The 16,630-nt window shown below is 45.0% G+C and overlaps 1 protein-coding gene across 1 annotated transcript in view; it reads right to left on the bottom strand.

The window, feature by feature from the left end:
• Positions 1-16,630, bottom strand: part of LOC126188362 (LIM/homeobox protein Lhx2-like) — a 241,166-nt gene that overhangs the window by 169,843 nt on the left and 54,693 nt on the right. Inside the window, exons 2-3 of the mRNA XM_049929961.1 lie at positions 16,072-16,345; positions 15,720-15,807 (exon numbers count right to left, since the gene is read on the bottom strand). Coding sequence (XP_049785918.1) covers positions 15,720-15,807; positions 16,072-16,345 — 362 coding nt within the window. The remainder of the gene's footprint in view (positions 1-15,719; positions 15,808-16,071; positions 16,346-16,630) is intronic.

Below are 16,630 nucleotides of genomic sequence, written 5' to 3'. Positions count from 1 at the left end.
AGAAATAAGCAGGAAATACTCTGCTGTCGAGAATCAAAGCAACAAACGGAAATTTTGCCACAAAACAGTAAAAACAGGTGATAGTAAAGTAGAAACAATGTCAACACAGAACGTAAAGAACTCCAAGGTGCATAACGGTAGACAAAAACGTTATTCGTTTTTCTTCAATTTAACGGATTTTCACACATTTCCAACAAGTGATTAATGTGCTCAGTATATGGTGTGACCACCTCTAGCAGCAATACTGGCCTGACAAAGATGGGACATGCTGTGAATGATGTCATCAATTTCATGTTAAGGTAATAACGCCCATTCTTCCTGCAGACGTTCTCGCTTCCCACGCCCGGGTTCCCGGGTTCGATTCCCGGCGGGGTCAGGGATTTTCTCTGCCTCGTGATGGCTGGGTGTTGTGTGCTGTCCTTAGGTTAGTTAGGTTTAAGTAGTTCTAAGTTCTAGGGGACTGATGACCATAGATGTTAAGTCCCATAGTGCTCAGAGCCATTTGACCCAGCCTTCCTGCAGAGCTGCTCACAACTCTCGATGTATGGTTGGTGGATGCTGACGTGATGCAATCCGTTTCCGTAGTGCATCCCAGACATGCTCCATGAGTTCAAATCGGGAGAGTGAGCAGGCCACGTGATGCGTATAATATCTTCTGTTTCCAAGAAAATAGAAACTGCGCTATTGTCCACCATCACAAAGTCTGGGCCCACAGTACCTCTCAACCACCGCACTTCAGGTCTCAAGGTGTCGTCACGATACCTGACAGCAACTAAACCTTGCCGATCCACTCGTACAATTTCCTAAAGAGCTGTTCGAGTGGTCAACATATTCCCTGCCCACATCATTAGGGATCCTTTTCGATATTAGACTCTTTCCACAATATTTGGGTCCCGAGATCGTGTTCCACTTTTCCTTCAGAGGCGAATCCGTCGCGAATCATTCTCCAGACGAAATCGGAACTCATCTGTGACAAGTACATTGGCCCACTGTTCGAAAGCCCAGGTGGCATGTAGACGACTGCATTCTAGACTTCCCTAACCTGAAGACGAGTCAGATGTATACTTACAGCAAGTCGCTGACAACAAAGGCCACTCTGCTGAAGCCTTTTCTACACCGTTTGCCTCGATGCAACAGGTGCAGTGGAAGCTGCGAGGTCAGATGCCACTTGCCGTGCAGTACCATCGTGCCCTTACCGCCAAATAACGGTCCTCTCTTTCTGATGTCACACATGGCCGGCCCTGCTCTAGCCTTTATAACCTGTCGCCTCATCCGAGAAACAACAGAACGATACGCTTTAAGCCATCGAGTCACATCAATTTGCAACCGTCGTGCTTCCATTCTTTCTATGACCTTCCACCGCAGAGAGATTAGCAGGCGCCTTCTCTGTGTTATACTGCACCGCCTGTCACTGTGTACAAAGCGATTGTGGATGTAGGACTACGCGCGCAAATACAGTAATACCCCATTTGACGGGTACCCTGATGTCATCGCTTGTAACGCCGGAAATGCATATCCTCCTATTTCCATCTGCTGCACTATAAATTTTTTTTCCTTATTTTGTTACCTGAAGATATGACATTTCTGTCTCTTTATATGTTGTAATTGTTTTACTGTTTGTATATATATATATATATATATATATATATATATATATATATATATATATATATATATATATATATATATGCATTTATGTTGGTTTGTTTTGTGAATATTATTTGTATTTATACGCTGGGTCTGGCCTAGGGAAAACTATGCTATCGAACGAATACATCGATAGGTCGTGTGGAGAACCAAAGTGTTTAGGATCTTTAGAGGTGTTAACTCTGCCGCGTGGAGTGCGGGTAGAGCAGAGAGAGTCTGGCTGGAGTAGTGAGGTTGAGCAGGTGTGTTGTGTGACGCTCCCGCGAGTTGCCGCGGTTTCGGGGTTTGGCAGTATGTAATTGCGCTCGACTTGCGATGATAGTTTCTGACATGGTGTCGCGGACGGGAAGCATTAGCTGGCGCACATCTAGAGCCCGTTTCGCGTGTCGAGAAGAAGGCGCGCCAACATCCAGCTTCTGCAACAGCGACGGCCGACAATGAGTGACTGTCGCCACCTCCTCGATCGACGGCTTCAAACCTTCAATCAACCAACAAGAAGACTGGAAGCACGTAAAGTTTTAGAACTGTATGGCAGACCTCAGCTTTTCAAACTTTTAAAATTGTTGCATCACAAAATTACAGGTACTTAGCATGAACCTTTGTTGCTCATTGTCCCAATTGCATTACCAAGCAGGGTCCCTTCCTTTTCCGGAATGAATCCGAGGATCGTTGAAATTCAAACGCCAGCATCATTCGATTTCACTGCTTTAATTTCAAAGTTCAGTTAAGGTATTCATAGTTGGCTACAATATTTAGATTACACAAGCACAAATTAAGAGTGCGAGTTTTGTTACCGTATTTTAGCTTACCTGTGACTGCAGCTCAGCTTGGTACGTACTAAATTTTACTATTATTAATCGTTCAGAATCATTTACTTCAAGTTGAAAGATAAATCTCTTATTTCTAAATTGCGTAGATTCAAGTAGCTTTTGAAATGATTGTAAAGGTAGTCCAAGACTAACGGTATTTTACTGAATTTCGATGTGCTTCAGAAAGAAAGCTCACTATTAACTTCAGTCACTAAATTAACTTTCGATTTTCCGGTTTTATTAATTCTTTTGCTAAATTTAGTCAGAGTGTAGCAAAATTTATTGCTTCTGACAAACTTTCAGTTTTCACACTACACGTGTCAACCTTCAGTTGCCACGCTTCTAGTGCTAATTATATGTGCACTAACCTTTCTTTTTCAGTTACTATAGTAATTGTCCTTAGGACTGGCGACCGTAATTTCCCCAAATCTCAAATATCTAATTACCGCTAGTTAATTGTTAACGTAACGGCCGCACATTTACTTTCTTTATTAACTTTACCCCGTTTCAAAATTAATTTCCACCAGTTTCATTAGCATTTTTCCTTTCATTTAGATGTAACCCTTTCCCCCTCTTTACCGACAAATTAACTTCGGTGACGATTGCTTTTCCCAAATTTCCATTAGGTACACGCGGTTTAATTTTTCACTGTCATTAAGGTCGATAAGTGAGGAGGAGGTTACACGCTGTCGTGGTTGTCTGTTGGCCGAAATGTCATCTTCCGTGCAGAACACGATCGCAGCGACATCTGTTGACTTCTTAGAATGAAAGCTTTCACGAACGGATGAGACAGCTGCTGGTAAACCTTTCGGGGTGTTAGGTACGTGGTCCAAGAAACTCTTTTGTTCCTCACATTTCGTCCAGGACTGTGCTGGACATCATCAGAGGCGATCCTCCGCTGAGTTGAGAAATGTGGTGTGTCTACTCCCGTCTTGGAAAACAATGCAGTAACAGAATTTTGTGCGTACCGTACAATGTGGAAGCGAAGCGCATCCGAAACGATTTATTTTTGACAAAGGGGATCCAAGAGACTTGTATATGACGACATGACAGCTAATCTCCTCTTTTTCGAAGGTGATGAAAAATTCAACATGTTTAGACAGGTCTTATTTTGTAACTGTAGGCAGATGTGTTTGCTCTCCTCTATTGACACAGCAGTTATTCGCCCAGTGTAATGTAAAATGTCAGGAAAAGGTTACGAGCTGTGAAAGCGGACGCAGGAGAGTAGCAAAGAAGAAGAAGAGAGAGAGGAGGATAAAGAGGACGTCGGCAGGTCCCAGGGGCGGCCGTTAGGCGATGAGTTTGGGTGACACACCGCGTCGCGAGTAATTGGCCCGCCGGCGTGTTGACTCCTGGCTGCGCAAGACAATTAGCTCGGCAAACACGGCGGCAGCGCGCCGGCTCTGGCTCCGTGTCCCCTGCTACGCCGTTTCCATCTCGCAGATGTCCTGCTGGCCGCGAGGGACGTGCGGACGCAGGAAAGGGTAGGCTCCGCTGGGCTCCAGAGGCCTATGCAAAAGCGCAGCAGCCGACTCGCGTTTCGACGTACTTTTCGGAAAAGTTCGCAAGACCGTTGTGAATTCTCATTTAGCATACTACTTGTTCTTCACTTCTTTTATCTTCGTACTGATCTGCTAGGATCATGTGGCAACTTCAGTCCCTCTTCTTTCTTTGTTGTTTCATAATTTTCCTGTCCTCCTTCACCTTCTCCCAGTGAAGGATTTTCCTTTCTTCTGTGCACAAGAAATGGGGCAGGCCATTTGGCAAGCCTCTTTTCATTCTTGCATCATCTTTGATAATGAAAATAGATGGAGAGGTGAATTAGCTTGACAAAGTAGGAGGACAAAGAGAGAGCTGATGCATTTTGTTAGTGCAGGTTGCCTACATCAGAGGCAGGTATATACTCAGGGGCAAATTTATTGTTCTCCTTTGATTGACAGGTGGTTAACCTATTGTCCTGCTATGTGGATTAAGACCCCCTTGGCATAATCCTTCCATTTGATTGACTGATCCTTAACCTATTGTCTCTGCTCCCCCTCCCCCTCCTCCTCCCAAACCCTCAGGAAACCCCTAGCCGAGCCCTTCCCCCTCACTGACACATGTACACTTTCAGGTCTGAGGTATTCAAATAGCCCCCTCTCACTCTTATCAATTTGATTGACTACTTAATTATGTTGATTAGAAAATTAACCCCTCTCCCTATGGTAATCCCTCCATCCCTCCTCCTTGTCCCCTCTCCCCTTCCCATCCTCCCCCTGGGTGCAAATTGGTGGCTTTGTGGTGGATAGGAAGGATCTTTTGACACGAAATGAAAGGGTGTATTGTTTATTTATAAAAAGTTCAGTTTGTAGGGGTTGGATTTCTCTTGCTCATCTTTCTCTTCTGTTTGGGAAGAAGCATGTCTTGCTGGAAGTAATTAAATCGATCGCTTTTCTTTTTATTCCGATCACGGAAGAAATAACATTATGTAACACACATCACACGTTAAAAGTGTTGCGATCGCGAAGCATGTGCCGTCGAATAGACGCCACCTGCGCAGGGTGCCAAACTGTGCCATTCGGATAAGAGCTTGAGAAGCGGCGGCCACAGGCGGATGTTCACTCGTGTTCCGCGATTGACAGACTGGATATGACGCTAACCCTCGAACAAAAGCATCAGGCGGCGGCATCTCTTCCACACTTGGCACCTGAGAAGTTCCTGTCGAAACACGTGCTCTTTATCTATCCTGCCGCTATCTGCCAAAGCTGGACCTGTGCGCTGCGTCAGTGGCGGTTGGGCTGAAGAGCAAACAAAACAGCGTTTACCGTGTAAACCCCCTGCGGAATACGGGCGCACGTGAGAACTCCTTCCAAGGCGAATGGCTGATTGCGAATCGTTCCAGAAATACAGGTAAAGTTAGTAAATAATTAATTCCCAGTCACCAGATCGTGATGTAGGGGATATAAGGCCGGCTCGGTAGCTATCTCACAGACAACACAAATTGACGATGTTACAAAACTAGTAGGTGGCTGACTCGAAAACACTTTTAAAAAAAGATCGTTACATACAAAGAGAGCGAGAGAGAGAGAGAGAGAGAGAGAGAGAGAGAGAGAGAGACCTGTAGTTTGCTTTGCAGATAACATAGCAACTAGCATGAGATATTTCATTCCGCCATGGACTCTGAACTGCCTCCAGCCTTCCTGTGCACTTTTCTACATCTACGTCTACATCCATACTCCGCAAGCCACCTGACGGTGTGTGGCGGAGGGTACCTTGAGTACCTCTATCGGTTCTCCCTTCTATTCCAGTCTCGTATTGTTCGAGGAAAGAAAGATTGTCAGTATGCCTCTATGTGGGCTCTAATCCCTCTGACTTTATCCTCATGGTCTCTTCGCGAGATATACGTACGAGGGAGCAATATACTGCTTGACTCCTCGGTGACGGTATGATCTCGAAACTTCAATAAAAGCCTGTACCGAGCTACTGAGCGTCTCTCTTGCAGAGTCTTCCACTGGAGTTTATCTATCATCTCTGTGCCGCTTTCGCGATTACTAAATGATCCTGTAACGAAGTGTGCTGCTTTCTGTTGGACCTTCTCTATCTCTTCTATCAACCCTATCTGGTACGGATCCCACACCGGTGAGCAGTATTCAAGCAGCGGGCGAACAAGTGGACTTTAACCTACTTTGTTTTTGGACTGCATTTCCTTAGGATTCTTCCAATGAATCTCAGTCTGGCATCTGTTTTTCCGACGATTAATTTTATATGGTCATTCCATTTTAAATCACTCCTAATGCGTACTCCCAGATAATTTATGGAATTAACTGCTTCCAGTTACTGAGCTGCTATATTGTAGCTAAATGATAAAGGATCTTTCTTCCTATGTACTTGCAGCACATTACGCTTGTCTACATTGAGATTCAATTGCCATTCCCTGCACCATGCGTCAATTCGTTGCAGATCCTCCTGCATTGCAGTACAATTTTCCATTGTTACAACCTCTCGATATAGTACAGCATCATCCGCAAAAAGCCTCAGTGAACTTCCGATGTTACTCACAAGGTCATTGTGAATAGCAACGGTGCTACGACACTCCCCTGCGGCACACCTGAAATCACTCTTACTTCTGAAGACTTCTCTCCATTGACACTGACATGCTGCGTTCTGTTATCTAGGAACTCTTCAATCCAATCACACAATCGGTCTGATACTCCATATGCTCTTACTTTGGTCATGAAACGACTGTGGGGAACTGTATCAAACGCCTTGCGGAAGTCAAGAAACACGGCATCTACCTGGGAACCCGCGTCTATGGCCCTCTGAAGAGATGAGATATGGTGAGTTCACTTCCTCTTCTCAATTTTCTTATACACTTAACTTCGTGCTGGATACTTTCAGTTGATTTCTAGGCTTCCTTTAGGAGTGATGAGTGCTGTGAAAATGTGACTGGCATCACACAGGAGGTACACCAGCCTTTTCCAGATATGAGGAAGAGTGGCAGGTGGAAGGAATATCCACCTCCTGCACAGGTGATGAAAGTGGCCGGGGCTGACGGAACGCTGGTTGGTCCAGATGGTTCAAATGGCTCTGAGCACTATGGGACTTAACTGCTGTGGTCATCAGTCCGCTAGAACTTAGAACTACTTAAACCTAACTAACCTAGGGACATCACACACATCCATGCCTGAGGCAGGATTCGAACCTGCGAGCGTAGCGGTTACGCGGTTCCAGACTGTAGCGCCTAGAACCGCACGGCCACTCCGGCCGGCGAACGCTGGTGGACAAGCCCTTTTCCACTTATGATAATCAGTGGGTGGCAGAGATTAAAAGTCCTTCTTTCGAAAAAAACTAAGCTCTCCCTGTAAGTGATAGGCGCTGAGAGTTTGTGAAGTGACATGCTTGTGGAGACAAACGTCTCCTGGTGTTCCTAAAAAGCTCAAAAACAGGTCTGACCTACTTTGAGGACAGGTGCTGTAGCTGAGTCGGCTACTAGCTCCGTAGCAAGCTTTTTACATTTTAATGGGATCTGTAATGTGAGGCTCGCTGATGGCAGAATGAGCACCGATTGGCATGTTAGTTGTGACGTCATATGGATGTGACACACTGTAACAAGCTTTTTAAAAACGAGGGGAATAAAAGTGATTCATTGGCCTGTTGGCGGTTCAGATTTTTCTGGGCGTGAAATGTTGCCTGTGAAACAGGTACGCCATTGCGTGGCATTGGCAACTTTTTAAAGGATTGATGGACACTTCGTGTCGGTGGAAAGACAGCTGTAAGTTTAGTTTTAGAGATATGAAAAAAGGATTCGATGGGAAGACGAGGCTGGAGAGAGTTGATGGGAAGATGAGGTCGGAGGGAGTTGATTGGGAGGTGTGGACGCAGAAGGATAAAGCTGGGGAAGCATGGAGGCTAGACTGCGTCTTCATTCTCAAGTCGCCGAGCTGCTATGTCTCCTCTCTGCTCACTGTTATAAGATGCTGGTAAGCATCGGTTACAGCTCTGGCATGTCAGAGAAACCGAGGGTGTTGCAGCTCAGTTACAAGATAGCTGCCACTGGTTCATTTATCAGCACATCTTAAGTTTTGTAGGATCTTTGGGAGGTGAACCTTGATAGACTACCACTGTGATTATCATAGTCAGGTTAATGTGCCTATCTCACAGAGTTAGATCAGAGTCTCACACATGGAGATTCGCTCATGTTGTTCCTCATTAGTCTTTTTCTCTGCCCTGAAATCTTTCAGAATTTACTATTTTATACTTAAAAGAGTTTCTGTCTGTTAGTTCCAACTCTTTAATGTTCCTTTGTAGTTCTAGTCCTATTTCTAGGAGTACAGACACATTTGCTTTGTTAGCTGATTCCCGATTACTTCTCTTATTTATTTATTTTTCTTTTTCACTTATCCACATTCAAGTACCTGTGCGTAGTTGTTCTATTGGCAAAGGACACACTGCAGCAGAAACAATGTGTGCCGTGATGAATATGCCACCCCCATCTTGTAAAATCGACAAGCAAGATTTATTGGAGCTGCTGTGGAATCTGTTGCACGTGAACCAATGAAGGGTGCTGCAAACGAAGCTGTTGAAATAAATGATGGCATGACTGACATACCAGTAGCTTTTGGTGGCACTTGGCAGAAGTGCACCTACAATTCTAAGAATTCTGTGGCTACGGTGACCAATGCGGATACTGGAAAGGTAATAGATTTCCAGATTTTAACTAAACATTGTTATAAGTGTAAATTAGGGAATGAAGAAGGGCACATCTGTGACAGAAATTATGAAGGAACAAGTGGTGACATGGAGACCTCTGCAGCTACTGAAATTTTTAATCGATATGTAAATGAAAAGAGAGTGTGTTACACTAAATTTTAGGTGATGGAGACTCAAAAGCATATAACAGTGTAGTAGCTGCTCAGCCTTATGGAGAGAAGATTATCATAAAACTGAAATGTGTTGGTCATGTCCAGAAGAGGATGGGCATCAGGTTGAGGAAGTTGAAACAAAGTCTGAGAGACAAGAAACTTTCTGATGGTAAAACCACAAGAGGCAGGTTGACAGACAAAATGACTGATGAACTACAGTAGTATTATGGGATGGCCATTGGAAATAATACTGAGAATTTGTTGAAAATGAAGCAGGCAGTATGGGCTACATTCTTCCACAGACTGTCTACTGATGAAAAACCAGTGAACCACCTTTGCCCTCCTGGACCTGATTCATGGTGCAATTATCGCAATGCCTAGTACTCAAACAGTTCATGCAGCCATAAACATTCCATCCCAGTAGCAGTCATGGATATCATGACCTGGCAAATCCTGAATTGCTGAAGAAGTGTCTGCATGGTGAGACTCAAAATTCCAATGAGTCCTTCGATGATCTTATACGGATTCGCTTACCAAAAAATGTTTTTGTTAGAATGAAGACACTAAAGGGGGGGAGGGGGGTCAGTGATGCTGTTATTGCTTTTAATCATGGCAACACTGGTAGGGTGAAAGTGCTTCAGCATATGGGAATTAATCCTGGAGCAAACTGCATCAGAGAACTTGGACGGATGGACAAGGTTCGCATTGATGAAGAAGAGTTTGCAGCTAAGTTGGCCACTAAGCAGTCCACAAAGAAAAAAAGAAGCAAAAATTTGGAAAAAGATCAGGAGGATGATATACAGTGTAGTGCAGGATGCTTCTAAGTGACTAAAAATAAAAAAAATTAAGCACATCTTCAGTGAGTTACAGTCTTTTGAAACTTTAGAAGCAACCAGTAAACATATTCTGTTGCATTTTCCCCCAAATCTCAGAAACCACTTCGAGTAGAGTATTTAAATTTTCAGGAAGTTAAAACATACATGTCCTGAGTCTACTGAACTAAAAGAAGAACATAATGTTTTGCATAATTAAAATTATTTAGGATAGAGTACAAAAAAGTATACAAGATTTTAACTGTGTAGTTAAAAAATTGTATTTCCGAACACAGTGGCTGAAATGCAATTATTGTAGTTCAGTGGACTCAGAACATATATTTTAATGTCCTGTAAGACTTTCATGTCAATTGCTACAGTGGTTCCTGAAATACAGGGAAACCAAGTCACTAAATTTAACATTGTCGGGATAGGGCGTTCCAGCTCAGCCTAAGCTCAAAGCAAGTGTTCAAAATGATAGCCACCAGCCCCAGTACTTGTTTTACTTCAGCACATAAAATTTCATAGTTGAAGATGTGACGTCCTAGAGAAAAAGTCTCCACTGTTATAACCATGAAAAGTTACACTCTCTGTCACTCAACAAAAAAAGGTAAATTGCTGACTTCGTATCCGAACTCAGCCTAGCGCGTAGATCATTTTCAGATAAGGAACTAATTACGCGATGGAAAAATGAGTATCTGTACATCTGTGCACGCGACCTAATGTTTATTTACATGATCGGTAAGCGGGATATAAAACAATGGATGCAGAATTTTGTACCCTAGTTCTCAAATACTAATTCTCTCAGTTTGTCCAATACTAAAACTTTTATCCATTATGGATGAGGATCACTGTGACTGATGAATAAAGATTTCTTGAAATTACTGGAACCAGTCGCCTTTTGTTTTGTTCTTCAATTTTTATTATCCCATTACCGGTTTCGAAACCGACAATGGAGTAATAAAAATTGAAGAACAAAACAAAAAGCGACTGGTGGTAGTAATATAAAGAAACCTTTATCCAATACTGTTTCTCGAAGACAACGTCAACTCTCTTCCATAGCTTAACCGACCATCTTCCGTTTATGTTAACCGACATGTTACGATTATAACGTCTTTGAACTGCTTCGATTTCTGTCGCCATCAATACTTAATAAGGGCTCTAAAATCTCGACCAGTACTCTAGAATTGGTCGCATTGTCTTCTTCTGTGCAATGTCCGTTATAGATGCACTGCACCTACCAAGAACACTTCCAACAAAGAACGAAAACTTGGTCCACGCAGGCTGTAAGCTATTTATTAACCTAGCCGCACAGAGTGGCCGCGCGGTTTGAGGCGCATTGTCACGGATTGCGCGGCCCCTCCCGCCGGAGATTCGAGTCCTCCCTCAGCATGTGTATGTGTGTGTGTGTGTGTGTGTGTGTGTGAGCCGGCCGGAGTGGCCGAGCGGTTCTGGGCTCTCCAGTCTGGACCCGCGTGACCACTACGGTCGCAGGTTCGAATCCTGCCTCGGGCTTGCATGTGTGTGATGTCTTTAGGTTAGTTAGGTTTAAGTAGTTCTAAGTTCTAGGGGACTTATGACCACAGCAGTTGAGTCCCATAGTGCTCAGAGCCATTTGCACCATTTTGTGTGTGTGTGTGTGTGTGTGTGTGTGTGTGTGTGTGTGTTGTTCTTAGGATAAGTTAGTTTAAGTAATGTGTAAGTCTAGGGACCGATGACCTCAGCAGTTTCGTCCCTCAGGAACTCACACACACATTTCTATTTATTGAGCGTGCTGTTAGCTAATTTTGACCGTCGGTCATTTTCGAGCACCTTGGGATCATTTCTGCCTCAGACATTTCTTGTTGAAACGAATTCATTCGTTCAACTTCACTATCTCTAAAATAATCAAATACTAACGGACTTTCATAAAGATGGTAAAACTGAACGAATTTCTATGTACAAGCAGCAGTTATGCCATGTTGCTTGAAAATGACTGACGGTCGAAATTAGGTAATAGCACAGACAATAAATAGCTTACAGCCTGCTTGCACCATGTTATCGTTCTTAAAGCAAGAACAAAATTCTAGAAACTTCTAACAAACGAGTTTCCCACTCGCTTTTCCTAATACTGATTTTTCGCGTTCATACAATTTCATACTGTTCCATAGCATTACCTCTCCTTACTTGGTATGATTAATCTACACACCGATGAAAAGCAGAGCATTTAAACTTGCGCTTACGACAGCATGAGATATCGCGTAAACGGATAGCCATATTGCATCAGTTGCAAGATGGTTACCATGCAACCCGCGGCTTTCTACGTTTCTGAGTTCGGCAGAAGTGAGTCGGTAATCTTAGTGTAGAGAGAATTTCATCTCTAATTCGGCAGTCGGCCGCAAACTAAGAGAGGAATAGGCAATTACGTTAAGCAGTTTCAAGAAACTGGATGTCTCTGCAAAGACGGGAAGCATCGTCACCCATTGATCTCTTAGTTCATGCCGTGTTGACTTTTCCTTGTGGGGGTTTGTAAAAGAGGAATTGCAGACTGCGTCTCTAACAACAATACTATCGAACTGCATCACAGCTGCGGTGAACTCAGTAATACAGGAGAATATTCCTCGTGTGTTCGATGTTACGTACGAGGGGGGAGACTAAATTCATAGCTTGTATTTGTAAACTTAAAAACAGACTCTTTCGATCTATAAATATAGCTTATTTGTACCCATCTTGTATTGCATTAAACAAAAATCTATTAATCCTGCCTATCTTTTTCAGTAAGCCAAGATGTTTACCGCTGATCTTATAATCCAATGTAATTATTAGAGGTATTTTTTTCTTTCTGCTACAAGCATTATGTCTCATTTTTCTGCTCTCTTTAAACTGACACTTCATTTATCAGTCCCTTATATCTACAGGCACACTGCATGTGTTAGGTCCTTACACTTTTCAAAAGCAGCCAGCATTCGGGTATATCGTCGCTTTCAAACGGCGTGTTACTCTATACACCACAACAGCAGCTCCTCTTTGTTTCAATACTCACACCACTGGCTTCTCCACGTCTTAATATTCATTTTTTATAGCTGTTGTAGTTGTACTCTTCGTAATTGTACTACTAGAGGTATATGCCATTCTAACAGTACTAATAGCAACAGGTATGAAGGTAAGTGTAAAATGGTTGGAGACACTTTGATTTAATGAAAATCGTAGGCTCTTTTTCTATTACAGTAAAGGAAGACCGTACTGAAAGTGTAAAAACATACCACAGGAAACCGGCATGTGGAACAACGTATGAGTAGCTATCTAAATACACTCATGCTCATAAATTAAGGATAATGCCGATACATGGTGAAACAACGCTCTGGTTGTCGGTTTGCGGGTTTAAACCATCTCGGCGTATGACCATGAGGTGCATTTGACCTGCGGTCGTCACATGGTGGCGCTGGCAGCAGTCCACATACGCAGAGGTATGTTGGTGCGTGTCAGAGTACGGTGCAGCGAGTAAGTGTGCAGACGTTTTCAGACGTGCTAATGGTGACTGTGTGTTGAAAATGGCTCAGAGAACACATATGGGTGACGTTATGAGTGGTAGAATACTAGGGCGACTGGAGGCTGGTCAAACACAGCAGATCTTAGCACGGGTCCTCCGTGTACCACAAAATGTGATCTCAAGATTATGGCAACGACTCCAGCAGACAGGAAACGTGTCCGGGCGCTACAGTACTGGACGTCCACAGTGTACAACATCACAAGATGACCGATATCTCACCACCAGTGCCCGCAGACAGCCACGGAGTACTGCAGGTAGCCTTGCTCGGGACCTTAGCGCAGCCACTGGAACAGTTGTCTCCAGACACACAGTCTACAGTCGACTGAACAGACGTGGTTTATTCGACCGGAGACTTGCAAGGTGCATTATAGTAACCCTGGTCATGGTCATAGGGGAGCCCGTAAAGCCTGGTGTCAAGAACACAGTACATGGTCATTGGATCAGGGGTTCCAGGTTATGTCCACGGACGAGTCGAGATATAGTCTGAACAGTGATTCTCGCCGGGTTTTCATCTAGCGTGAACCAGGAACCAGATACCAACCCCTCAGTGTCCTTGAAAGGGACCTGTATGGAGGTCGTGGTTTTATGGTGTGGGGTGGGATTATGATTGGTGCACGTACACCCCTGCATGTCTTTGAAAGAGGAACTGTAACAGGTCAGGTGTATCTGGACGTCATTTTGCACCAGTATGTCCGCCTTTTCAGGGGTGCAGTGGGTCCCACATCCTCCTGATGGATGATAATGCACGGCCCCACCGAGCTGCCAGACCTAAACCGCATCGAGCTCGTCTGGGATGCCCTCAGTCGATGTTTCTCTGCACGTCTTCAAACCCCTAAGACAGTTCAGGAGCTCCGACAAGCACTGGTGCAAGAATGGGAGGCTACACCCCAGCAGCTGCTCGACCACCTGATCTAGAGTGTGCCAACCCGTTGTGCGGCCTGTGTACGTGTGCGTGGTGATCATATCCCATATTGATGTCGTGGTACATGCGCAGGAAACAGTGGCGTTTTGTAGCACATGTGTTTCGGGACGGTTTTCTCAACTTATCACCAATACCGTGGACTTACAGATCTGTGTCGTGTGTGTTCCCTTTGTGCCTATGCTATTAGCGCCAGTTTTGTGTAGTGCCACGTTGTGTGGTACCACATTCTGCAATTATACTTCATTTATGAGCATGAGTGTATAAGAGCGTAGTACGAAGGCGTGCTGAAAAGTAATGCCTCCGAATTTTTTATGTTAAAACTGTAAAGCTTTTTAAATAAAATAAACTTTGTTAACATTCAATCATGTCTACATATTTGCAGCCTTCTGCCGCTCCAGGGCTCTGAATTGTTGCGTGTAACGTAACTATGTTGGTGCGTAAGAGACAGTGTGTCGAATTCGGAGAGTTCGTCGACATGTGGCACATCCTCCGTTAAGCAAGACAACGCCTGACCACACACTAGCGCTGCGACATCTGCAACAATCCGACACCTTGTGTTCATTGTCATCGATCATCCTCCATACAGTCCCTACTTGGCTCCATCCGAAATTCATCTGTTCCTAAACTTAGTGAACACCTTCCAGAACCTCACTTTGATAGTGATCGAGCGTCGGAAGCACAAGTAAGGTTACTGCTCCTTCAACAAAGTCAGACATTTTCAGTAACCGCGTCAAGAAACTTGTCTCCCGATGGGACAAGTGCGTTCGTCTCCAGGTTAACTATGTTGAAAAACAGATACGAAAATACCAAGAATAAAGATAAACAATATCAATAAACTTCGTTTAGCGCAAAATTGAATAAGATTTTTCACGTAAGAAAATCGGAGGCATTACTTTTAAGGACGCCCTCGTGGCAGAAAGAAACAAAGACAAGGAAAAGCAGTGATATGGTAAATGTAAACTTAATTCAGTGTTGAGAGTAGAAAAAAAGTAAGAGAAAAAAAGAGCACCATGAAAATTACGCAGTTATCTATGTAACGATCCATTGTTGTCAAAAAAAGTGACCTATCATAAATTAACACATAAAACAATACTCACATTACACGGTAATGTATAACACATCAGTAACACGTGTCTATTAAGACACAAATGAAAGTAACTGCTCAGTAAATGTATTGTTTATAATTTGCAACGCTTCCCAGAAGCTATGCTCTATTATCAGCAGGCACTTTCGATGTTTAGGTCAGAAAAATTGCACCTGGGAATTTAAAATGTTGGAATATCTATAACGTTTTATGGTTATCACTTTCATCACACAGTACTGAAGGTGGGGTGGTAATATCTTACAACTAATCCACCAAAAGCATTCTGTAATCAACGACATAAGAATAAAAAAATGTAGATATCTCCTAGTGGCGACGCACCTGTTCTTAACACGGTAATTTACACCTGATGATGGGCCGCAATATCCGAAACATGTTACAAATAAAAACTTAAAATTAGTTGACTAGTTCCGTATTGTTTTCGTATATATTTTAAAGGGTCAGGCATGCATACAGCCTACCAAACATGTATGTACGTAAACGTGCTATGTTAGTAAGTTTATCAATGTTAACGCAGCGCTCGAGACTTGAAGGGACGTACTTGAGGCTGGACTCACCGAGCGCGGCGGCGGGGATGCGCAGGCCGACGGGCATGTCCTGCGGCTCGACGGCCGACGGCAGCTTCCTCTTGCGCGGGCGGCCCTTCTGCACGCCGGTGCCCACGGCCGCCGCCGCCGCCGCAGCCGCCGCCGCCGCGGCCGCCGCCGCCGCCCCCGCCGCGCCGCCGAAGAAGATGGTGGCGGGCCCGGGGCTGCCGGCGCCCACGCCGACGCCCACGCCGATGGCGCCGCCGGGCACCGAGCCGCCCCCTCCGCCCCCGGCCGCCACGACGGCCGGCGGCACGGCGCCCGCCGCCGGACAGCCGCCGCCGCCCCCGGCGACGCCGCCCGCCCCCGGCGACGCCGGCGCCCCGCAGGGGGCGGCGCCGGCGCCGGCCCGGAAGGCGGCCTCGAGGTCGCAGTAGGGCGCGCCGGCCGCGTCCTGGCTGTACAGCAGCTCGTAGTGGGGCCGGCAGTAGACGAGCTCGTCGCGCATTCCGAAGTGGTCGCCCTTGGCGAGCGGCACGCCGCACGACGCGCACGTGAAGCAGTGCACGTGGTAGACGAGGTCGCGCGCGCGCATCACCAGCTCGCTGGCCGAGATGCCCGCCTGGCACCGCGCGCACCGCTTCACCGCGAACAGCCTGCCGGCACGACGACTGCGTCACTTCCGGTCGCAAGTCCCTGCTGCCACCCTGTCTTCCAGTCTCCCTTTCAACGCTAAAGACTCAGCGACTCCAACGATCACTTTGCGGCTAGTTAAAATGATATTCAGATTCTCAATCCTCTTTCCCTTTTCCCAAACCCAAAATTCTTGGTATTTCCTATTATACAGGGCTATCACAAATGATTGAAGCGATTTCATAAACTCACTGTAGCTCCATTCATTGACATATGGTCACGACACACTACAGATACGTAGAAAAACT

This window comes from Schistocerca cancellata, chromosome 5 (genome assembly GCF_023864275.1).
Source record: "Schistocerca cancellata isolate TAMUIC-IGC-003103 chromosome 5, iqSchCanc2.1, whole genome shotgun sequence".
In the NCBI taxonomy this organism is placed as follows: domain Eukaryota; kingdom Metazoa; phylum Arthropoda; class Insecta; order Orthoptera; family Acrididae; genus Schistocerca; species Schistocerca cancellata.
Note: the sequence above shows the minus strand (reverse complement) of the source record. Positions and strands in the feature narration are given on the sequence as shown.